General features: G+C 47.5%; 1 protein-coding gene across 1 annotated transcript in view; it reads right to left on the reverse strand.

The window, feature by feature from the left end:
* Positions 1-20,826, reverse strand: part of grik3 (glutamate ionotropic receptor kainate type subunit 3) — an 83,255-nt gene extending 62,429 nt beyond the window's left edge. Inside the window, 1 exon segment of the mRNA XM_049024937.1 lies at positions 20,322-20,826. Within this exon segment, the coding sequence (XP_048880894.1) occupies positions 20,322-20,436 (115 nt within the window). The 5' untranslated portion in view covers positions 20,437-20,826.
* Between the last annotated feature and the right edge of the window lie 4,514 nt (positions 20,827-25,340).

Here is a 25,340-nt window from a genome sequence, read left to right on the forward strand (position 1 = left end):
CAGGAGGTCGGAGGGGGGCAAATGAATCACGCCGTATCACGACCTCGGAAATGAGCGCGGGACCGGATTCCCTCTTCCTCGCTGATTACTCTGCCTTCTGCACCCACCTGTCTGATTACACCTCTGACCCTCACCAGCATACCAGCCTCCTCACAGCACGATGCTCAGATCATGTTTTATCCAGTGCGGGATCAGAGGAACTGGCACCTAAATCGAGCATGGGGCAGTGTCACCCCTCTCCGTCACTCGATACAACCCATAGCTGTGTTACAGCCCAAACTAATCACGTGACACCCCGTGCTGTAAATCAATTTATTTAAAAAGCTCCCTTTTCCTTATTGAGTCAGATGGCCGTCTTCTTACGAATAGCAGCTAAGCAGGGCAGCGACAGGCTAAAAGCTTGACAACGACATAAAGTCAGACAGCGGTATTTCCATGTCCCTGCAGCCTTGCCGCACTCACTGAGCACGCTCTACGCTGATGCTTTCCTGTTGCCATTTAAGGTCCTCATTACTATGAAGAAAATGGGAAATGAATCAGCATTATGTTAAGTGTAACTGGCTCTGAAGAATGATGTTGTTCCTAAACTAGGCATCCCGTCTCGGGGTCCTGACACAGGAGCAGCATTCTGATGGCTCTGGATGCTTGATGTAAATGCCAATGTCGCGACAGACGGTGCATCAGCGGCCCAATTAATCAAGCAGCCGCTGAGGTGGCCTTTCCCTGCCCTGTACACACCGAGGATATGGGGCATATGTGGGAGATCGTGGCCTTTAAATGTAACATATATATATGTCATCCTGTACCTCGTGGGATTTCCTGACAGGACCAATCGTCTTCCAGGTTTTCTGTCAATCTCCTTGGCCAATCAAATCCCGGACTGTCGCTAATCATTTGCAGGATGGGAGCCAATCAAACACTCGCAACTGCATCATAGTTTTCAGGCACGTCATCTCTTCCTGTATAAGGCCATCACTGCAGCTGAGCCCAGAAATGGTGATCAAGCTCATGAGCAACAGATAAAGGTACAGTATAAATGGTTGGGGGTGTCCCAGCCCGTGGTCATGAATGGCAGGTGATCATGAAACAAGGGAGACCCTTGTCCAGGGCTAAGGCATGTGGCACTAATTATGTGACGTGCAGGGACGGATTACGGACCGGGCCAGCGGGGCCGCTGCCCAGGGGCCCTTGGGGTGCAGGGGGCCCATGGGGCCCCTAGCCCAAAACAATTTGCAACGCTTATCAACAATGTATTTTCGTTTGTCTATTTTAGAGGGCTACATTCTTTGATCCTCTGCCTACAAGGGCCCCTGACCCTATAGGGAAGGCGTTTGGCTGCCAAGGGCCCTTTGGCTGCCAAGGGCTGGTGGTGGTGGTGGTGGGGGGTGGGGGCCCTCACGAACGTTTTGCCCAGGGGCCCACACAACCCATAATCCATCCCTGGTGACGTGGCACCAATCACATGACATGTGGCATCGATCATGTGCAGTGTGGCATCGATCATATGATACGAAACACTTCGCTGTGATGTCATGTCATCTTTCATGAGGTATCTGACTTGGACACGATGTGTGTCTGATAGTTTCACTTCAGTGCTTCGCAAACGTAAGAGCCACAAGCTTGCCAGGCGATACCTTCAAATGAGGCATCTGGCAGGAGGACTGATTAATCCCTAGATGAACATAATGACACATTAAAAGCTCCAGTCCATAAATAGGCATTTTCTCTCATTGTCACTTTGAACATGCATATCTACTGTATTTTCTTAATATGGATAAATTCTGTAGTGCGTTTTATATGAAATCTATCCATCTAAGAGTGCACCCTAGCACAGGTACACCCTGGACAGGATGCAAGTCCATCACAGGGCACAGCGACTCACCTAACTGCACGTATTTGTATTGGTGGAGGAAACCTGCACAGCATAGGAAAAGCGTGTCAATTCCAGCATCGAACCCTACGCCCTGAAGGTATGCAGCAACACTGCCACTCCCTGACACAGCCACTGCTGCAGCCTTTCACTGTGCCATACATGCCGAGGGCATGGGGGCATATGGGGGCATCATGCCCTTTAAGTATAATATAATAACATACAAACAGTATATGCCATCCTGCAGCTCATGTGGTTTCCTTACAGGACCGGTCATTTTCTGAGGTTTCTGGGCGTCTTGTCATTCTAGTTAGTGACTGACAGTGTCCTAGGCCTCCAAAAGGCCAATCAGATCCCAGACAGACACTAATCATTTTCAAAATGGGAGCCAATCACACCCCAGGACTTCAGTTGTGATCTTCAAGCACATTGCCTGGTATAGCACATACATTCAGAAGTCAGACCCTGGAGGTGTGCAACAAAATTGCTTCTCATTGAAGCACCATGCCATCTGTTTAAAGTGGTGATCGTGGTGTCAGGCATACTGACAGTCAGGGTGTCAGTCACAGTATCAGTCGCAATTTCAGTCAGGGCATCAGTTAGGTGTCAGTCACAATGTCAGTCAGGTTGTCAGTCAGAGTGTCAGCTTCAGTGTTAATTGGGGTGTCAGTCAGGGTGTCACTTGCAGTCCCAGTCAAGGTGACAGACATCGTGTCAGTCAGGGTATCCATTGCAGTGTCAGTCAGAGTGTCAGCTTCAGTGTTAGTCGAGGTGATTCAGTCTCAGTCGCAGTTTCAGTCAGGGTGTCAGTCACAGTGTAATTTATAGCCCCAATCAGGGTGTCCATTGCAGCGTGAGTGTCAGCTTCAGTGTTAGTCAAGGTGTCAGTCAGAGTGTCAGACGCTGTGTCACTCAGGGTGTTAGTGACAGTGTCAGTCAGGTTGTCAGTCACACTAAGAGGGAGAATGTCAGTCACTGTCAGTAAGCATATCACTTACAGTGTCAGACTGTCAGTCACTGTATCAATCAGGGTGTTAGTCACAGTGTCATTTGCAGTTCCAGTCAGAGTGGCAGACAGGGTCTCAGTCAGGGTCTCAGTCATAGTGTCAGTCAAGGTGTCAGTCACAGTGTCATTTGCAGTTCCAGTCATAGTGTCAGTCAGGTTGTCAGTCAGAGTGTCAGTTATAATGTCAATCGCGGTATCAGCGAGAATGTCAGTCGCAGTGTCAGTGAGGTGTCAGATACAGTATCAGTCTGAGATCTTAATGCCGGCACTCCTAACTCAGCATCCTGCATCGGCGTGGGCTGGGGGGGCTGCTGAGGCTGGAAAGGGGGTGGCTGCATGCTCCCCCCACCAACCACTCTGGGAGAACCAGAGCAGAAAAGCCCTTCCTATCCCTCTCCAGTGCCCCTAGTGACCCCTGCATATTTCTCCTTCGGGGGTGAGGCAGGGTAGGCAGTAGAGGGAGGTTAAACTACAACACGCCTTGCTGCTCAGGATCCACAGCGACAGGCCGTCAGCAGTGCCCCCTCTGGGGGATTCGGTGCGTGTCACTGCGCTGCGCTGTGTCCTTGGTCGTCCTCATTAGCTCCTCAGGGCCGCTGCTCTTCACTGCTAAATGCTCTAATCGACGCTCTTCTTCACCTGCAGCTGCCCGTCCTACTCGTCAAAGATCCGATCGGCCGGCTCCCTCCCCTCTCCACCCTCAGGACAAGAAACCCATCTTGGAGACGGATCCAAGCAGTATCAGCTCCAGTTTGAACTTATGGGTTTTTTCCAAAGAAATTCTTTGCTCACCAGCAAAAAGGCAAACAGACTGAAGTGTACTGACTCATCACATACACAAGGGCAACTCGTATAAGGTAGAGCATAGAAACTCAGAATATAGAAGGGCAACTCTATTGCAGTCATATAAGGATGAATAGCTACACATGTTAAAGAAAGGCAAGTCTAATGCAGTCATATACAGTTCTATAAATACATGGATATAGAAAAGCATCTCTACTGCAGTCACATAAGGTTGTGTAGATACACAAGCTCAAATACAGAAAAGCATACCTAAATATAGATACAATATAGAAAGGCAACTCTATTGCAGTCATATAGTGTAGATATACAGGGTATAGAAAGGCAAGTCTAATGCAGTCATATGGTAGATACATAGAAAAAACTGTATTAGAGTCAATGGCGTAAGGCAGTTATATTCAATTACTGATGATCACTGAAGACCAAGCCAGCATTTCTCTTTCCCATTAGTACACAGTCTTGATTAGCACCTTATAACTGACCAAGACGTGCTGTAATTCAGGACCCATTCAAGATCAGAAAATGGCTGGTATAACATTAAAGGGGGGGCACAGTTTGAGCAGAAAACAGAGAAGCCTTGAGCTTGTGCTTGAAGAGTCTCAGTAATTGTTTTTTTTTTTTTTTTTTTTTTTTGCTTTCAGCCACAGCAGGAAGGCAGCGGCTGCCTCATGGACAGACACCTGCTCCTGTGCTCCTGGCCGTCTGGGTACGTGCAGCTAGCGGCTTCCCGCGATGCGCTAACACCCACGCCGTTCTGCCACCGGGGGCAGAGGGGCGGCATGTCAAAGCCCACAGCCTCGTAACCCCAACGCTCGCCGTGAAAGTCCCAGGAGACCCCGAGCTGCAGTGCCCTGACAGCAGGAGACACAGCCGGAATTTGATATATCAAACTAAATTTCCGGCTGTATAACTCGCCCAAACGAGGTGCTTCGGGTGAAAACGAGCCAGCTGGAAAGCTCAGTGAGAGCGTCCAGCAGGGCGTGTCAGCTCTGACTAAGAAGTGATGTCATAGCTGCAGTCTAATATCTGCCGGCTTACTTTGACCGCGACCACAGTTTACGCATTGCCTTTAGCAAACAGGCCTTTCTTTCGTGCATGACATTATCATGACTGGTGGGGGGGAGCTGGGGTTGGGCAGTCAGCTGACCTTGGACCCCCAGCTGTTTTTAGTTCCTCTCTTCCATTGTCTTCCCGTTTACTTTCTTTCATTCCTTCTTTCCCTTTTCCTTGTTCCACGTTATTCTATATAAATTAGGTAGTAATGTATTATAATGAAACCATGTCAGAGTGACTCTGTTGTGAATGGCTCTGTATAAAAATAAATCATATTGAATGGAATGTTATGGATCAGCTTTGGACTGCGTCACTGTGAGCAGGTAAGCAGGGGAACACACTCCCGTCTGGGGCAGTAAGAGCAGCAATAGGATGTTACCTTTTGCTGATTACTGTACCCTAATATCCTTGAATGCTACTCCTCTGCTGAAGCCCTTTATCATTAAAAATCCACTGGACGGGAAAATTCTTCATCATGCTGAAAACTGAAATCCCTATAAATCGTGTCCGGTGGAATTTGAAGCGGGAATCTAGAGCAGTTAAACACCATGAACATCTGGACACGATTTAGAATCTTCCACATTCAAATAATTAACCCAATTTACAGGAAATCTCCCGGGGACGGGTCCAGGCGCTTGTCATGCAAACAACCCACCGCAGACGTGCACGCAGACAACGGTGTGGCGTGACTATCGCCTCCTTTCCGCAGGCACTGTCCCCACATCCAACCAGGAGGACAAGTGACTGGTTCTCTAAGGTGCATTTTAAATAGGTAGAATCATGGCCATCCGCTACGTCACTTTTCCGAGGGATACGGACAATGGGAATAATAAAGGACCAGAGAGGAGCTGGAATTGCATTTGCGTAAGCGCTTCCTGAGGCTGGAATCTGGAAGGTGTTTGGAATAACGAGACACGAATCCCATGCCTTTTCCAGGCCGCAGTGTTGCCTCCGAGCCTCAGATTGAATCCCAGCCTGATTTGGATGCTCCGGCTGTCCCACCTGTTATTTATTCATTGGTTTTTCGTCATACGTGCCATTAAAACCAATCATTCTTTTTCAATAACGCAGCGATGCCGCCACACGGCCGGATCGATTTCACGTCCCGGCATAAGACCCGTGGGCAGGGGAAAAGGTTTCTCTGACGAAGCTGGAAAAAAAAAACATCTGCAGTTTGGGGACCTTTGAGTGGGGGGGCAATAAATATATAAATGCATAAAGAAATTCCGGTTTTACCTCACGATTTTCATTACGGTCTGCTGATGGCAAACTGGGCCCTGGTGGACCGCACCAGGCCCCAGCAGAACACGACCCACTGTCGTCACAGAAAAGCCAGGGCTCTGGGAACAACAGCGTTCATGTGGCCCATTCTGGGGAGGGCCCGCCTCAGCACACTGCTGGGCGACACCCCCCGCGCTCCCGCTGAGGTGTGGCGAACCTCACATTCGACATGGACTGGGAGAAAAAAAATCGATGTTCACCTCCAACTGGAGGAGGAAAGAATGAAAACGAACTGGCCTCCCTTAACAGAAAAAAAATCGCCATTACATGCTATTTCCCCAAAGTAAAGAAAAAAGAGAAGGTGCTGCTGTGAGGAATGCTTTTCAATTCTGCATTTTTGATTTTTTTTATATCTTATTTATTTAGACAGCCATAAATAAATCAATATAAAAGCGTAAAGGAGCCAGTGACCAGATTATCCAAGTGATTCAAAGGGTGCAAATAAGTTCTAGGACACCTCCATAATCGGGCCCGACCCTCATCGCGGCGCGGGCGAGCCCAGCGTGACCTACTGCTACGCGCAGAAAGTGCCGCTAAGCCGAACAAGGAAGTGAGGGCCTTTGTCAGATCGTGAAGGGCAAGACAATCAGGAAAGAACCCAGTGGTGTTTCTGAACACAAAGGGAAAGTTTCCTCCTGGTTCAGAGCAGAGATTTGACGCAGAAAAGGCCTGGCAGCGTTACACAGAAGGCCTACTTTCGCAAGCGGGTGACCGCGAGGCTATATTAAAGTCACGTCACCCACAACGGCCACAAAATCCTTGCCCCTCAGGACAGAGAGCAAAAGTAGGTTCTCGCGATGATTTCTGGGTGCGTCACGGGGGAACAGCATGTGAGTTTTGCCTGCCTTGAGCCCTCCACAACTCGGCTGTCATGCCCGCTCTCACAAACGACCTTTAGCGGACGAAAACCACGAGGCCCTTTGATGTTTTGTTTTTTTTTCTGAAGGCGGAACAGACGTAGCTGGCCAAATACACACTTGCACAGCAAGAATTTACCCATTAGATGAACCAAGGAGAGATGAATGGATTACAAACTCCGCTTTCCGTATTTGTTTTAGTTCCCGAACAGGGATTTATGCTGGAGCGAGGAGCTTTTGTTAATTAAAATGAAATACCTTGACGGAAAGGATCGACATGAACAAAAAAATAGTTTCATAATCACAAGAGAGACCCGACCCAAACCCCCACCCCCCCACCGAGTGTCTGATGAAAAAGCAATGAGGAAGAGAACGTTATCAGCTGACTTCTGCGTTCCATTCCATACCGAAAATGAGGATTAATTTATACGCACACCTGCATGCTGCAGAGGGCCGCGCTGATCTGAGCTTGGCTAACTGGAGCATGCCCCGCTGTGTCCCAGGGGGTCTCGGCACCACGGGGGAGCCCGGAGCAGTGAAAATGGAGACGGAGGTGCAGCGCCAAGCCGGAGCAGAGCGTGTCACCTCATCAAGTCGCTTCTGGATTCTTCTGTTGCTGCTTTATTTTTGGTGTCAGGGGACCACGAGGGGACACTGACCCAGGTTCAATGGTTTCCACTCCGTGGGCTTTCACAGGTCCCCACTACATAAAGTGGGGCTCACCCGACCACGTCTATTAAGGCCTGTTGAGCCTCAGAAGACCTGGTCTGAGATCATTCTGGGAGGTTTACATCAGTGTTAAGCTGCTCAAAACTATTCATACATGATACTTGGTAAATTTCATATTCAAATATTGTATCTCTCAAAATGTCCCAATATTAATACATGCTACTAATTAAACTATTCAAATATTCATAGGTCTACCGATGGATTGGCCTCCAGTTCTGGGTGGGCCCTCAATGCTAATGTTTCTTTAGCTAAGTGTGTTGCTTCTGCTTGAAAACCCCCTCAAAGGTAACAGCAGGACCATCCAGCTGACTGGATGCGGAATTGGCGGCCGACCGTCCAGCTTCCATGGCCGCCATTGCTGGTCTCCACCGCCACTGCAATTAACGCCACACCAGACAGCTGTCAGAACATATCAGAACGTGTCCCTGGAATCCAAAGTGACACGGAGACAAAACTGCTTATTGGCTGAACCAATCAAGCGATGAGATTAACGTGTGCCATATAAAGGGAGTGGCGTGTCATGTAGGGCACTCAATTACTGCTGCTCGATAAAAACGTGCTTTACACCATAATTATAATCAGAATCATTTCTGCGCTCTCCTGGCCTTCGTGAAGAGTGTCACTGTGACATCATCCCAACTTGATAGCAGGGTGACAGGGTGATTGGGGTGTGATCGCTGTATGCCGGGTAACAGGAGCATCACTGGTTGCTCTCAATGGTCTTCAGCCAATCCACTTGCTAGCTTCCCAGCCAATCAGCTGAACCAGGAGCTTGCCAGGAAAGTGGTACGGAGGATAATTTACACTCTGTCTCCTTGTATATAAACTCAGTCGGCAGCATTATTTATTACATTAAATTCCTTGAATGCCTGCTTTTGTCAAACAAAGTATGTTTCTCTGAGAAAGCCGGGTTAAGAACCTTGCTCAGGAGATCCAACTGTGACATCACCCTGCTGACTCAGGGATTTAAACCAACAACCCTCAGGTCACAGGCACACCAGCCTAACTGGCTGAGCCACCGTTTACTAGCATTTAAAACTTCATTAGCTTTGCAGCAATTACATGAAAGCAAGTCTCCCGATCATGAGTACATCTTCAATCAGAACTTCTCAAATACATCGATCATTTACTGCCTCACTGATGGAACATCCTGCCTGCTGCGTGTTTCATGTACTAAACAAAGATTATATGCAGTTAAATGGTAATAAAAAATAATTCAGCCAAGGAGTGGCAGTTTAACAGTTACGAAAATGTCAGCCATTACACTATAAAGCAGGAAAAAAAACGTCCCATTTCTCTGTAATGTAACTCATCAGTCAGTCACTGAATTATTCTTTATTATGGACAGGCGCAGGCCAACTGATTCAAACTCTGTAACTGTGACGACTGACACCTGTTCAGACCCAGATTCTGCTACTCAGATGCACACGAATGCTCGTCACCATCACCTCACCTATATCGCGCGGCTTTTTTACGGGTATGTGGGTCACAATGTGGTTTAAACCCAATGAACATATGGAGGAGGAACTGCGAAACTAGCATAGTCCTCCTTAGGGAGCAGGAACAGGGCCTGAAATCAAGGCCCCTCTTGGCCAGCACCCATCCGCCCACCAAACAAGTAGTCTGGGTCAGCCAGCATACAGCGTCACCCTCACAGATGCCAACCCACCCCCACGGCCCCTCCCCTGCTTGTGCTAGGCTGGCAGCCAGTCGGCTGCTGCTACACGTAGAAGGGGTGTGTCCCCCTACAGTGGCATCTGCCCTCTTGAGGTCCTCAGCCTGCCCCCTTCCCCTGACATGGGAGGGGGGGGGGTGGCTGCTGCCCCTAACCCTCAAGGGTAAAATCCATCCATCCATCTTCCAAACTGCTTATCCTACTGGGTCACGGGGGGTCCGGAGCCTATCCCGGAAGCAATGGGCACGAGGCAGGGAACAACCCAGGATGGGGGGCCAGCCCATCGCAGGGCACACTTACACACCATTCACTCTCACACGCACACCTATGGGCAATTTAGCAACTCCAATTAGCCTCAGCATGTTTTTGGACTGTGGGGGGAAACCGGAGCACCCAGAGGAAACCCCACGACGACATGGGGAGAACATGCAAACTACACACACACGTGACCCAGGCGGAAATTCGAACCCGGCTCCCAGAGGTGTGAGGCAACAGTGCTAACCACTGCACCAACATGCCCCCCACCCCCCGGGTAAAATCTAATTGGTATTATATAAAAAAATACCTTTAAACTGCACAGCTTGTGCATTGAGTTACCATCAGCCATCGTGTCGATTCCTGCTTATTTTGGAAAACTTTCCAAGCACCGGCTACCAAACATTTCCTTCCCCCACCAAACACCTTTGCTATAAAGAGGAAAAGAGGCACCTGCCACTGTCCTCCAGGTCCTCACGCCAACGTGCTACACTACATTAGTGGGGATTCAGACGGACATATATCCGAGAGCCGAGGCCAACACTTCAGCAGCCTCTCGCTGGTGACCCCGTTCGCTCACATAAGGGCGGCGATCTGGAATCAGAGCAGCGGGCAGAGGAGCGCCCCCTAGATGTGTGCCTAAAAACACCCCGACGAGATAACAGACGAATCAAAAACCAACCCCGATTGGCCCCTGCCTTTGGACACAGATGTAATAATACATAAATAAGAGGACGGGCCCAATGAAACAAAGGGGTGACTGTGCAGAGTGTAGTCAAGAGAACGGGCTTTTCATTCCAGGTCGCTAATCCCCCCCAGAGATTCAGATTGTTATCACCCCATAAAACTCTGCTGCTCTCTTCTCTGGCAGACAGACCGACCTCTGGCACCATTTGCCCTCTTTGGGAGCAAAAAAAGACGACGAACGAATGAGGTCAGTGACAATAAAATGAGCCTCCCCTCCTGTCCGAGTCCTATTAACTCTAGCTTAGCTTAGGCCAGCATACACGCCACTGGGACGAAACATAAAAGCAAGCTAATTCTTTTTCGGTACAATTCTGTAATAAGCCCATATAACAGATCGTGTCTGTATAATACAGATGCTATTTTTCCTGTATAAAAATTATTTCCATGGCCAAACGCTGAATGAGGCTCCGGTGTTGCCCCTTTTCCATGCGCAAAGAAGCGATTTCTTGATTAGCACGGTGCACACAGCTTCTGGTTCGCTGTGCTGGGTGTCGCGATTCTCGCACAGGAGCCTTGAGTTTTTATCCCGAATTTTCATGGTCTATCTTAGGATGATGGGTAACTAGAAGAGCTAAAGAAGCATGATAAATCAGCCTGCAACTTTAATCTTACAAATATCATGAGAAAAATACAAATATATTAACTAGCGCCAGGGGCGTCAGAAATATTTTGAATGTGACAGAGGTGTAAAACGCGCATAAAACTATGTTGTGTTAAAGGTGGGGGGGGGGGTCCAAATGAATAATTATGAACTGTGAGAGGGACATGTTCCCGCTCAGATTTAATGGTGGCGACGCCCTTGACTAGCACACAGACAATCTTTCCATCAGAAAATACACATCGTACATTTCTCTGGTATATGAACCCCAGACTGATCCAAAATGGCAGCCACTAGCTGGATGGAAATACTCGTGTACCTCGTCTCAGGAGAGCATGTCAATGCCACAAACACGATAAAAGAATGAACGAAAGGAAGGAAGGAAGAAAGGCTCAACGGAAAAAAAATGCAGATGATGCTAATCTTTAAGTCTCCCTCTGCTTCTACGCGTAAGCAGTGTTGTCTTGAATCATGCTGTGAATAGGCTGATTTTGAACACTGTTTCTCGGCAAAAAGCACAGTTTTTCTCCTCAAAAAGGGGCCTTTCCGAGAGGCGGTCTGTCACTTACGGCCCAAATTTGCAGCCCAGCGCGTCATTGTCCTTACCAAGTGTGACGGGGCTCCATTACCGCTCACTTTTCAGAAGGCCGTCCTAATGGAGGATTGTAAATGCAGTGACAGATCGTCACTCCAAATGCCCCTCAAGCCCCCCCCAGCCTGTCCCAGTGCAGGGCAATTCACCAGCAGGACTTGGGAGTCTCCCAGTTCCCAAAACATTGTCCCACCGCCATCCCTGGAGGTTTTTGCAAATTTCCTGCTGGATGAAGCTGGCAGACATCTTCCATTGAATGTGATAGATGCCGTCCTTGTTTCGTCCATTTGGAATGACTATAAAATGTTGATAAGAAGAGCAGCAGAACCCACTGAGGCTCAGGCTACACCATCATCGCGTAAGATCTGTTCGACCAAAGAGCAGGGCCTTACGGGGGGGGGGGGGGGCACTCAGCAGCACAACAAGCCCGCTCCCCCACCAATCAGGCTGTGATTACGTGCCCCCATTCCCTGGCAGAAATCAAGGTACGACATGTCCCAGCCAGGGTCCACAGGGGGGCCCGATGAATCAGCCAGAGACGGAAACACCGATTCACTTCCCCGGATGTTTTCCGTCACTTATTTAGGTGTCACCTGTTTAATTGTCAGTACGTCTCTGCCAAGGCTGCCTGAACACTGGCCAACGTCCCTCGGATGATGACTGGTGGCTGGTGATCGTGCTGACAGTGATGAAAACCACACGTCAACAGAGCCTCAGACGCGGAACCCCCCTCCCCCCCCCCCCCCCATACTCGAGGAGTCAGGATTGGCGACGGGTGCGGAAGAGAAACAGAACCCCCCCCTTAATTCTCAGTGCTGGGGAGGGATTACGACAGCATGCCCGTGTTGAGGAGCAGACTAGGGCCGCTGCTTGGAGAAGAGATGGACTTAGAAGCCCTACAAAGCCGATTCTGTTCCTCTGGAAGAGAGAATTGGGAGAAAAGGAACTCACGGTCCCCGTCGCTGCTGGGGGTGTGATAAAGCCTCTTTGTGTGCTCGCTGCCCCGAACGCAGCAGGGCCCAGGGCCTGACGCTCTTTTCAAGCCACGCGGCGCCGTCTCCGTCCGGCCCGCCGTTGCCGTGGCGACGGAGTCGTCCTCTGCCAGGCCCCGCCGAGCACACCGGGGGGGGGGGGGGTCCCACAGACCCCGCTTCTCGTCCTATAATGGGCTTTCTTAGATCCGTCTCTTTTTTAAACCACGGCATCTTTTAGGGCACCTCCGTCACTTCTCATAACCTCAAGAAACATTCTGGGTGAGAGCCATGGACATTAGTGCCACGCAGTATGGCGGGGGTGGGGGGGGGGAGACGTAATTTAAGGTGAGCAGGAATGGGCAGGATTGGCCTGTAAAACCGGGGAGGGATTCCTAAATACCCATCGATCCAACTGAAAATGAACTGGAGCTGTCCCCCTCTATTTACGCACTTAGTGGACGAGGTGAGGGTCACGCCTCACCACATTTAGACCCGAGTGACTGGTAACTGAAGCAGAACGCCAGGCTCAAGGTCAGCCCTGACACGCACGCGTGAATCAGGCAGGCGCATGCATACACATGCACGCCCTCGCAGACACACGGGCCAATCAGGAGAGCCACAGTGCTAAGGGATCTTAAAGCCACACGTCTCCAATCAGATCAGAGGTGTGAAGGCATTTCAGCTCTCAGTGAACAAAGAAGCATACATTTAAACTTTTTTATAGCAATATGATTGACATGCTGGGTTGATCAGCAGCACATTAAACAAGGTTAGTTGGGGCGTTTTTGTAGCGGTGGCCCCTGGGCTTCAGCCCGGGTAACCCCAATCTGACATCACATGGAACTGTTCAATAGAGCCACCACAGATATAGAGCCGGATGTACAGTCTGAAAAGCCCCATTGTATATCCAAAGCTGATCATCTCCATTCCCAATGTAGTAGTAGGAGAAGTAGAGGGCATCACGCAGCTTCTGAGGAGTGATACGGTCAGCTCCAGGTGAATAAATCCATCCCCACTGCAAAGTCATCCATAGCTGGCCAGGACTCCGCTGTCAATCTCCAGAGCGCAGAGGATCAGATGGATTATGGAGCTCATTTTATTTTAGTCAGGGGTGTCAGCGAGAGGCTGACGCAGAGGCACAGGGGAGGATGACCCCTGGATGACCTTGCACCTCAGCGTAAAGGACAACGAGACAGCTGCTCTGTGTCTCCCAGCTCCAAACGCGCCCACCTCTCCCCTCTTCGTCACACGCCCACAAGCGGTGTTCCTGTCCTGCTCATAACCCCTGCGCCTCAATCAAAGGGCTCCGTCACGCACACACATGTGACTGCCCTCCGCTGTGTGTCAGCGGGGTGTCATGTGTGATTTCCAGCGTGGGGAACACCACCTACATTACCTCTTTGATCTCCATCAGGTCACCCAGAGGTTTTCAGCCACGTTACAGTCACACAACATCACCATCGCACCATATCACTGTTGTGCCACGTTCCCGTCACGCTGTATTACTCTTGTGCCACATCGCCATCGCGCTACATCATAGTCACATCACATTTCTGTCATGTCACATCCCCTTCGTGCCATGTCATGGTCACACAACATCATGGTCACGCCGCAACTCCACCACAACCCATTGCCGTCACAACACATCACCATCAGACCACATCGCCATCACCCCACATTGTGGTTTTGCCACATCACAGCAGTTCCACATTGCCATTATGCCACATCACCCTCACCCCACATTGTGATTTTGCCACATCACAGCAATGCCACATTGGCATTATGCCACAGTGCTGTCACCCTACATTGTGGTTTCCATATTACCATCACACCACATCACTGTCCCAGCACATGGCCATCACACGACATCACCATCACCCTACATGACGGCCACACCACATCACACCACAGTACATCACCATCATGCCACACTGTCGTCCAAAATATAAAGTGCAGAGTTTCCAGAGCAGTTATCTCGCATTGTTACCCTTCACTGCCATTATCTCCCCCTTCTCTGGCCTCAAAGGAGCACAGTGATGTCATGGTTATCACAACGTGCCCCCCCATGTGTGGGTCTGAAGTCCCCACTGAGGCTGGGGAGGGCAGAACCTGACCCAGGCGACAGAAACAGGCAGAGCGAGCTCCCCGCCAGGGAAAAAGGTGCCATTGTTCCAGCTGCCATGTGGGGGGGGGGGGGGGGGGGTCAGTACAGAGCGTAATTCCACAGAGCACAGACAGTGACTGGGGGGGGGAGGGGGGCAAGGAAAATACGGGCAAGCAGACATGGGCAAGCTTTTTAATCAAGATCAAAAGGTACACGCTGATCAACTAACATCCCCCTCCGATTGTGTGCATTTGTGTTTTTGTAATTATTATGTTGTGGGAACCAGATTTCCCCAAAATGTAATACAAGCATGTAACATTTTACCTTGTGGGGACAGGACATCAAATGGCCTCACTGCTGTGCTAGAAGTTCTGACCCCAGTGCTTCCAGTTTCCCAGCACCAGAGGAATGGACAGCAACTGGTACTTTTCCATAATACTCAAAAATAGAAAGCTGAGCCACTCTGCTCAGCATGTAAGAGCTGCACATTAACCACTAAGGTGCAGAGTGTCCGCGTTTCAGAGAAAAGGACACGTTCCCTCTTCTACCGAATAATGAGTCAGCGGCACACGAATCTGCAGCTACGTGGGATTCTCTGTTTGTGCCCTTGAGAGTCCTCCTGGTTGTCACTGAATTTGAAGGAAAAAATACAAAATAATTTTAAAAAAATCAAATTATCTACATTGTAAGTTCATTTTAAACTTCACTCTCATAATGTACGGCACGGTGAATGTGGTTTGCTCTTTATTGTCTTTGGGGTAATCTTCCCTTTTTATTTCATATTCCGTTTCCGCTGGAGGGACAAGGAGGAACAAAATGATCTGAAGAAGCTGTAAGGATTTCGCACAGGCTGCAAATGGGAGCAGTCCTATAAATAATGTGGGCATTTTACTGTGATTACCAAGCCGTGCTTTTCATTAGATACAGGGATAAGTCCCTTTAACATTAACTTAACCTTATTAATTTAAATCATCAGTGGGAGCATATGTTACAGTGTTTTACTGTGGAGTACACACTTTAGCATGATATGAAAACACCATCTGGTAGAGAAACACGGCCTGGCAGATAACGGAGGGGGAAAAAAAAGAAAGAACACGTTTCACTGTGTCATCGCATCTTCTGCGAGGCTGTGGTTAACTGGCTCACGATCGCACGGTGCGTCGCATGCAGCCGCCGCATGCAGTCCCGGCCTGAGCCTCTCCGCAGCGAATGCGGTCCGCATCGCTGGTGCCATTTGCATCCGACCATCGATGATGTTAGCTGTGTAAAGCCTGCGTGGGCTTAGGGGTGGGGGCTGTCGCTGAAATCGTGAACCCGTGCCGCCGATCTAACTGAGTGCTGGCAGGATGGACAGTGATTGGGGTGACGGAGTGACCGGGATGCCCGGTATGGGTACGCAGCTGTGCTGTCTGTGACACATAGGCTGAAAAATGGGGATGCATGCTGGGGAGACCGCCCCCCCCACACGTCTCCTCCTGCCCTGCTGTCTTGCCCCCATCTGCTCTGCCAGCCCCTCCTGCCCCGCTGCTCTGTCCTGCCCCCTTCTGCCCCATCGGCCTCTCCTACCCCCTCCTGCCCCATCACATGCCGATGTGTCCGTTCCATTCACATTAAGTCCCGTGGCTCCGCCTCTGCAGAATGGGCCAGTTCTTTCCGGTGGGGGGGGAGGGGGGGGCAGGATTGACAGCTGCCATTTCTCACTGGAATTTCAGCAGTAATGCTTGGGGGTCAAAGGTGAAGGGTTGGACAGGGTTGGGGGGGAGGGGGGCAGTTTATGCGTGCAGTACATATACAGAGGTACACAAATTGAAGAAGAGTGTCTACGTTTGACCCTGTTCCCTCATCTCAGCTCCTAAACAGAGGGACTCCTTAATTAAACATCAAAAACCCATCCAGTGGGAACCATCCCTCAGAAATGAGCCCACAGTATAGTCACACACCGCCCCCAGACAGGGCTGGGATGTGTACGCATGAGGACGTCGCCAGAATATTCATTCCCTGTGAGAAAGTGACGGACATCCTAATTCACCAATTCTGCTTCCCCTGCATGAGCCACACCCAGCATCAGCCAGCTTCCCTCCCCAAGACGACATTTTCATGACCGATTATTCCCCTCGCCAAGTGCGTACGTGGTGCCGTAAAAAAAAAAAAATAAGGCTGTAGGCCTTGTATGTATATTTTGCTACTTTTTGGAAACAGAAGCACTTCACTCAGGAATGACTCAGTAAGGCTTCACAGCCAGCCCAGTGTGAGTAAATAACACCATTCCTTCTGCAATGAAAACAATGCATCCTTCAAAACCTCCCCAGCTTTCAATTTCCTAGAGCAAAAATTATGCAGAAGAAGCTTATGTTCATAAACGGCATGTTTTACTTTGGATGGGGAAAAATAATAATTTTTTTTTTTACCCCTAACCCATATCTCACACCCTCATTCCAACTGAAAAAGTCTGCAGCGTTGTCACGACGTTTTTTTGGGACAAAAACAAAGTGATCTGTGAAAAAAAATGTAGGTAAACACAACTGTTACTCACCTTGAATAAAAAGAGACGTTAAATAACAGGTCCGAATAATTACCCAAGTGTTTTGCGAATAAATTACCAGAAGTGATTCTAGAAATTCTTGCTGGTGGATGGATTCAGATACGTAGAAGCAATAGAGAAAGAGCAGACAATATGATGGCAGCAAATGTGCTTGTTCTTCCTGGAGCTCAAGTAAAAAATAATACCTCTATATTTCTTTTCTGTGATGGTATCGAAAGGTGATTACATTCAGGTCAGGTCTGGTTGGGGGGCATGTACTGGTACAGTGCATTGCCACACCCGCCACACGATGAAACACCTCGGGATCCCGGTTGGCGACCCCCCAGGCCAACGCGCAGTCCAGTCCCACCCTTCGGAAATGGCTGTCTATATGCCGCAGCCAGGTGTTATGTGGGCGTCCCCTTGGCCTGGTCCAGCCGCTCGGGTCCTCAGCAAAGAGGATCCTGCGAGCCGGATCGCCCTCAGGGAATTGCGCCACATGGCCGTAGTGACGCTCCCTCACAATGCAGGCAATGTGCTTCTTTGTGTCAAATGAGCGGTTACTCAGGGAGCCCCAAATGAGGTGATCACATTAAAGGAATAAAATATAAAATCTATGCTTTACTGAGGTAAAGAACTAGCATATATAATTACAGATTTATGCATGGATTTCATGGAATTTTTAAGCGGCTCGATTCAATTCATCGGACTACCATTTGGCTTGCACGGTGCTACGCACCTACCGCAGAACATGATCCGCCAGCTGCGTGTGATCTCCTGCAGGTCTGAAATGATGGTTATCAAACACAGGGGTCTTTAACCGCCGGAGCATGATCTGTAACCAGGCAGAACTCAAGGAGTATCGCAAGAGCCGACGGACAGATGGAGGCGGCGTCTGTTGGGATTGACGAGCGGTCCCAGCATCCATGTACCATTATAGTTCAGTAAATTCAGAGAAACTGGAATATCGGAGTGACAGTGGTTTGTATGCAAGTGCACACGTCTGCTGTAAAGAGCAGCAACATTGTAAAACGTAAAAAGCATAACAGGAAGGAGAAGGGTTGCATTAACTAAACCCTTCGACTCTTCCAGAAAAAAAATCAAATAATACTCGACGTGCCGGAATGCTTAGGTAAAGTGAATTAGGAAGCAGAGAGTACATTACAAAATTAGTACTGTATCTCAGCATCATTCCTATGCGAAGGGCTTGACACTGCAGTCATGAAGGGTATATATAATGTGAAAATGCATAGGCACGAAAGCCAGGTTCGAACTTGGTTCAAGCTACAGGTTCAGACCTTTACATTAAGACTGCGCCCTCTAGTGGAGATCCACGTGCACTGGTACGAACTTAAAAATGCGATGTATATGCGCACATATATCTTACAGTCGGACTCCAACATCATAAACAACAGCGCAATCTTTAACAAATGAACAACACAACGGTGAATTGTTGTTTCTCACTTGCTTGGGTGAATATATATTTAAGCCTCAAAAAACAAACAAGCAAAAAAATAAAAGGCAGTATAGCCAAGAGAGAACAAATAAAAATCAGTTCTCAATAGCACCATCAAATATGACAGCGTTAATACGTTTTACTAATGACAAAACCAAATGCAATTTATCTCCATAACTTTCTTAAGCCAGTATAATTAATGTAATGCACCTTTATTAAAGCAGTATAAGGTCATTTTCTCCTCTCTAAGGCAAATAAAGCAACATATTCTCAAACATGACAACAGTATAATTCTATAAATCCCCATGAATAACAAAGATGAAAAGCAATTGAGAACAATTAACTATTAGAAGCAAACAACGCAATTATTAACCAACTATATTAGGAAACACATGTAACTCCAGACGAGAAGAATTTTTTATTTATAGCTACTTATATTCTTATATGTGTGACGTTCATTATGTAATTTCAAAAAGATTTATTATTATTATTATTATTATTATTATTATTATTATTATTATTACTACTACTATTACTACTACTACTACTACGTAAGCATGCTTCCTTTCCGTTTTATTGACTGGGACTCCGATGAAAAGAGACAATTAAAGCAAATGTCTTACGGCGTGCGTAGGTTGTACGAAAGCAAATATTGGTTTTATATCAAACAACTTAAATCGCGTTAGTGAAATGTGATTTTTTTTAATTTTATAAACACGTCGTAAAAGGCGCTCTCCACGGAGGTCCATCGACCGTGTTTCACCAGCTTTACGGCTTAATGTTAATTTCTGCTAATACCATCCCGACTGCTTGTCAAAAGCGATTTTTCTGGGAGACAAAACGCATTGATTTTGATTCTGCCTCCGCTTGCTCCAGACAAACAGCGATTCGTAGCGTCGCCGGTCCCCGAAAGAGTTTATTCTATAAACCTCCGAGTGATTTCGCTGGAGTGCACTTTCCGCGTCGCACCGACGCGTTCCTATTTATTTTATAAAGGTAACAGCTATGTAAAGGTGATGTTATTTTTCTAAACTTCCTTGCTTCGTCTTGGAAAGTACGCACCTGCAAGAAGGAGCACACCTGCAAAGTCTCCTATTTTATATGTATTTATTTGCGATGTACTTTGCTCGCATTCAAACTGTAAAGGGTTCAGCGTGTCTAAAACGTAACACCCTTAGCTTTTCATTGTGGTTTTCCGGCCATTGATTTATTTCCCCTGAGCGCAAAGATAGCCTATTATTTGCATGCTTGCGTAGGGTAATTTAACTTTATTGTTGTCTGCCTGTCGTTGCTGACATATATTTGATGACAGTTTGCATTACTGAATCCCGAGTGTGTTTTATCACACCTGTTTTTGTAAATATGCCCGAAACACTTGCAAACAAGCAGAGCGCATCGCGCTTGTCACCCCAAGCGCCTGCCCTTGAAACTTGAACATTTCGGTTCTGGTACATTTCGGTTCTTAATAATAAATAAACTAAACTAAAAAATCTAAAGGCGTCCAAACACTGTACTTTACAGGCACTCTATCATTCAGCGTCATCTTTGAGGCAGTAACAATTTTACATATAAAGAGTGACAGGAGAAAAAAAAAAACAATATTCTGCATAAATATATTTGTACAAATAATTTTTAAATGATTAAGCGAATAAATAAATCAAGGCTCTTAAAGGCACCGGACATAATTGTATTTGCGCTTGCATAAATAACACATGGTTATCGCTTTGCAAGTTATTGACATCTGAATAATTGCACATAGTCTTTTACCTACACAAATAAAGTATGGTTCTGTGCACGCTTACCTATGCGAATGACATGGGGCATCCCGCACGAATACTGAATCCACAAGAGGCACAAAGAGAGCGCTGTCCAGTATTCCCAAATCACTGTCCGGGGCGACCACCAAGTATTTCTCATGACTGCGGAGTGAGGAGATCCACTTTTTTTCTGAGCTTCCAAAAAGATGCTACAAAAAGCTGCTCATCAAACCTGTGGCCGTGCAAAACTGCGTGGACGCCGCAGATCGACTCTCATTTTACCTGGCACACCCGATTCCCCCCCAGCCCTAATCTCGAGTCTCAGACCGAGCCCCCCGGTCCTTCCCACAGACGGATCAGTGTTACACCTGCAAACGCTGCCCGCTGCAATTAGCCTGCAGGAGTCCCTGTATCCCCTCCTACCGCTGATGCTATCTGTCGGCAGGCTCGGGAAGCGCAACAACCGGGCTGGATCGCCGTCCAAATGCGGATGGGGAGTGTCGCCTGCGCTACTTTTTGCAGGGAGGCAGTTTTGGTCCAGCGCGGCTGCTTGATGGCGGAGCGCTGCGTTTGCTTCGATCTTAGGGAACCCACGCAACATGGCCCATGACACTGAGCGAAGGGCTGTCGTTTTAATTATCCATCACATAAGTGCCGATGCGGGAATTACGATGCGCTATCTACGACAAATGTGTTGCGTTTCCATTTTGGGACGGATAAATGGCGTTTAGCGGTTTATGAATGGAATGGGATGACATGTATGTTATGTCCCCGCAGGCACCTTTACAGCGGCAACACATATTGATCGCAGTGGTCTTGAACCTAAGCTCAACAAGTGAGTTTATAAATGGATGTGAGGTAGGTGAAGGTGAGGTTAATCATATTTAAAATCCTGTTTTGGTCACCTTGAATCTGACTGGAAATACTAACCGGTAAAACGTAACGTAACTCGTATATTTAATAATACAGTAGCAATATATATGAAAATCATTAAATGATTTTAAGTGGCTCGCATTGGGGATTTCCATTTAAAATACATATTAATTTGACATAATCCACCACACCGCAAATTGTATTACGTTTTATAGGACGGTTGATGCGTGAATAGCAGTTTTTTTTCACCATGGCTTCATGCTAATGGAGTACATAAAACAGACTTCGTTTCGTCACTTCGCAGGAAGCGTGTCAAAGCGGATTTTGTGCACGGCCTCATATCTTGATACCAGGCTTGATAAACTTAAAAGGGATAGACCGCAGTATTTCTCAGCCTTTTTGTTTTGCATCATAACCTTGTGAGTCACACAAGAAAGTTCAGATAGACTTAAGTAGGCCTGTTTTTCAAAGCCATTCGTGAACTGGTGCATTCGTGCCTTAATGATATCAATAGCGAAATATAGCTAAATCAAATATATAACGCAAGTGGACTGATAATTGTATAAAGTCTATTTTGCTGTAAGAACATTTATCTTACTGCTTCTTATTTACTTTAACCTTTCAGTCAAGCCTAATCTTATTTTGAGATCTGCATTAATCCTTGCAAAACACAATATGGCTTCTAATATTAATTAGAAATAGTTTAACCTTTGTGGTGAACGGATTCTTATCTCTTTGGTACAGCATAAAACAAACTGTTCACAAATGCAATCGCTTTTAATTCTGTGGGGGGGAGCCCCCTTAAATGCTCCCTTTTCCCTTAATGTTTGTTAGGCAGGGAGAGGAAGAATGTCCAGGGGTCTTATTTGGACTTGAATGACAGCTGGCAACTCTCAGCAGAGAGCACACTGCGAAACTTGAATTAAACAGAGGGAAAAAAAGGAGGGGGGGGGGGGGCATTCACGGTACATTTTAGAAATGTGTTTCACAAAAACAATCTCCCCCCCCCCCCCCCCCCCCCCCACAGGCAGACACACACCGACACCAGTTGCTGATGTACCTCATAAAATGTGAACGACTCACACCAGAAATGAAAATTAAAAATCAGCAAAACCAAACAGAAGGTAGCTAGCATGACAGTAAACTGTTAGGTGCGGCTGTGTGACGCAGTACCATAGCTCTGTGTACCCAGGATCAGGATGAATGGCAAGAAATATGAGGGAAATAAGAAATATTCAGGACACCAGATGTAAAAGTCTTGTGAAAGTGCGGCGATTCGAGCTGGGGAAGCCGGCTGCGTGGCGCAGGGGCAGCCAGGCCGCGGAGGACGCTGAGCTTAAGTGACAGGCCCTCTGCTGAGGATGCAGCTGCATTTCCTCTCGAACTCACTGTTAGGAGCTGCAGCAGTGCAGCGCCTGCCAGTGACTGAATGCGTGCCGCCACCATTACTGGCTAATGACACGTCTTCTATGTGATAATCACTCTGAAAGCTTTTTTTGTGTTAAATTTTGAGTAATTTTATCTGAAAACCAAGCTAACAAAATGAGCAAATCTTTGTACCTTTCTAACACTAATGGTGATATATAATTTTAACCGCATGGGACTTTAATTGATAGGTGCCATTAAGAGGTACTGTGTTTATATTCACATCCGCAACCTCGACATGGTGCGTTAATATGGCTTTGTGTCGTTTTGAGGAAAGTTCCTGTATTTTCCAGGTAGGCCTGGAAGAGACCTTTCATAAAGTTCATAAAGGGCAGGGGAGTGTTCGATTTGCGAGGGTGGAGGTGTTAGGTTGTCGCCATAGCACTCGGCTGACGTCTTCAACGTGACGGATGCCTGGCTAGTCCAGAGGTGGGTGCCGGTGTACTTAATGTCCTAACTGATGTGGAAGCAGTGGGGCGAAAACAGCAGATAAGCGGCACTCTCGATATCGGCAATCCGCACCAAGAAACCCGGGTCTCTATTTTGCCTCATTTAAATAAACTGGCCCATTTAATCACATCTGTCTTGCGGCGAACAGAGACAGCGCCCTAAATATGTTTACAGGCCTCGATCCCCCTCCCGACATCATTTCTTACACGATCATTTTACTGTTGGGCAGGTGTTCCATTGATCATCCGTGGATTCACTTTTCCGACAAACAAGTGGTGTTACCAATTGCCAAATCCATGTAACAAAACCATCGCAAGGTTGCTGACTAACTGGCTTTGCTGATAGGAACAGTGGCGCACGTGTTAGCGTAGTGAGAATCAGCCCCTCTGCTCGTGGAAGCCTTCCAGCTAATTCCCGCACTGTGCCTCTGCAAAAAAAAAAAAAGAAAGAAAGAAACTCAGGGGAGTGAGTAGCATACCCAGAATGCTTTTCTTCATGACTGCTGCTCTGACATGTGTTGCAAACAACCCGCTACAGTGATTTAATGAGTCATGCCACTGCCTCTTGTCCTCCTGTTGTCAGCTGAGTAAGTAAAACCTTCTCTGCGGGCGCCTTGCTCTTCTATGAAACTCCTACCATTGTGCCTAAAACATACCAGCGGTTCCCGGCCTGCTTTGTCCTTAAACAGTTGCGATGAGCCCGGTAAATACAGGGCATAGGGTGGGACACACATAGGATTAGGTGGGTGTCCATAGTTAGGGACACACCCGCACAGTCACAATAAACTTTGTTTTTTTTTTTTGACAGTTTCAGGAAACAGCCAAACGACAATGTGAGATTTTCCAGGGCTGTGAGGCATGTGAATATGTAAACACTTGCTTCAACATTCTTCTGGATAGAGATAAATGTGGAAGCAGTGCTCCGGGCAATAAAATACTCGGAATATTACGGCTTTGCCGAGAATGGACCGAGAACCTAAGTAAAGAGGTTCCTATTATGAAACTTATCAAATTACTCCAGGTTTTATCCATTATCTGACACAATTCCAGCTCTGCTCATACATCAAAGAGATCAGCTAGAGTTTGCCTGCAAAGCAGCAACCCTGGTTGCAAGCAAAGCTGCTGAAAATTGTCGCTTGCTTTCAAACGCAGAAATGCTGTGGCTTTTGTTAAGCAGCATGAATGCCAGCTAGCAGAACAATCTAGGAAGGGAGCGACACGCTCACTCAGGGTGCCTAATGACCTCCCCTCATGCTGTCTTTAAGTACAGGGGGGGTTACTAACACTGACACATTCTGGGGATCAATGTAGCCTGAAAAAGTGACTCCACCGACAAGGGAACATGGGTGGAATCTGAGGTCTGAGAGAAGAACCATGCAAAATACTATATTTATGAGTTATGGAGCAAACGCCTAGGGCTTGGCTCTCTGCTTCTGGTTTATTCCCTGTCCTCACCTGCTGCTTAGGCTTCCTCAGTGTAACATCAACTGCTCACAGACACAGAAGGCTGTCTGTGTGTATCGCCATAAAGGTAACCTCAATTTAATAAAAATCGGTGACTTGTAATCAAAAAACTAAATAGGCCAAAAGATTTGCATTTCATTTCGGTTACTTATGGTTAAGGTTAGGGCCGGGTAGGGGTTAAGGTCGTCGTTTTTGGATTTTGGTTTTTCCCATAGAAATGATTGGGGATTCCCCGCAAGGTTGTGAGTACAGGTCTGTGTATGTGTGTGTGTGTGTGCGTGTGTGTCTGTGTGTGGGTTATGCAGATATGTGGGGACCAAGTTTCCTTTAATATAATAAGAACCTGTAATTTTGACATTATTCGGACCACTTTTTGGTCCCCAGAGGGGAAATTCATTTTTATAAAAATCTATGACTTTTAATCAAAAAACTAAACACGCCAAATGTCGTTATTCTGTTTGGTTACTTATGGTTAAGGTTAGGGCTGGGTGGGGGTTAAGGTGATTAGAGAAGCTCTCTTAGTGCTCTGCAGGGGTAACTACTTCCACTGTGCTTATTCAGGACGGGCTGGGAAATGCATCTTATAGGGTACAGTGCCAATATTTATGTATATATGTGTGTGAAGGAACATAGATGAATGAATTGTCTCTCTGATCGTCAAACGTTTGGGCCTTAAAAACATCACGCTTCCATTGCGAGCGAATGTCACTCACTCCATTACCGCAGTCGGCTACATAATGACAGGAGTGGGACGAATGCCTGCAGAGGGGGGTGCAGACGAGAGGAGCGGTGCTGACGGCAGGGCTGTTAGAGAGATGTACTGCATATTCATGTAGGAGGTCCGAATTTACGG

The sequence above is a fragment of the Brienomyrus brachyistius genome, chromosome 9, assembly GCF_023856365.1.
Source record: "Brienomyrus brachyistius isolate T26 chromosome 9, BBRACH_0.4, whole genome shotgun sequence".
Classification (NCBI taxonomy): domain Eukaryota; kingdom Metazoa; phylum Chordata; class Actinopteri; order Osteoglossiformes; family Mormyridae; genus Brienomyrus; species Brienomyrus brachyistius.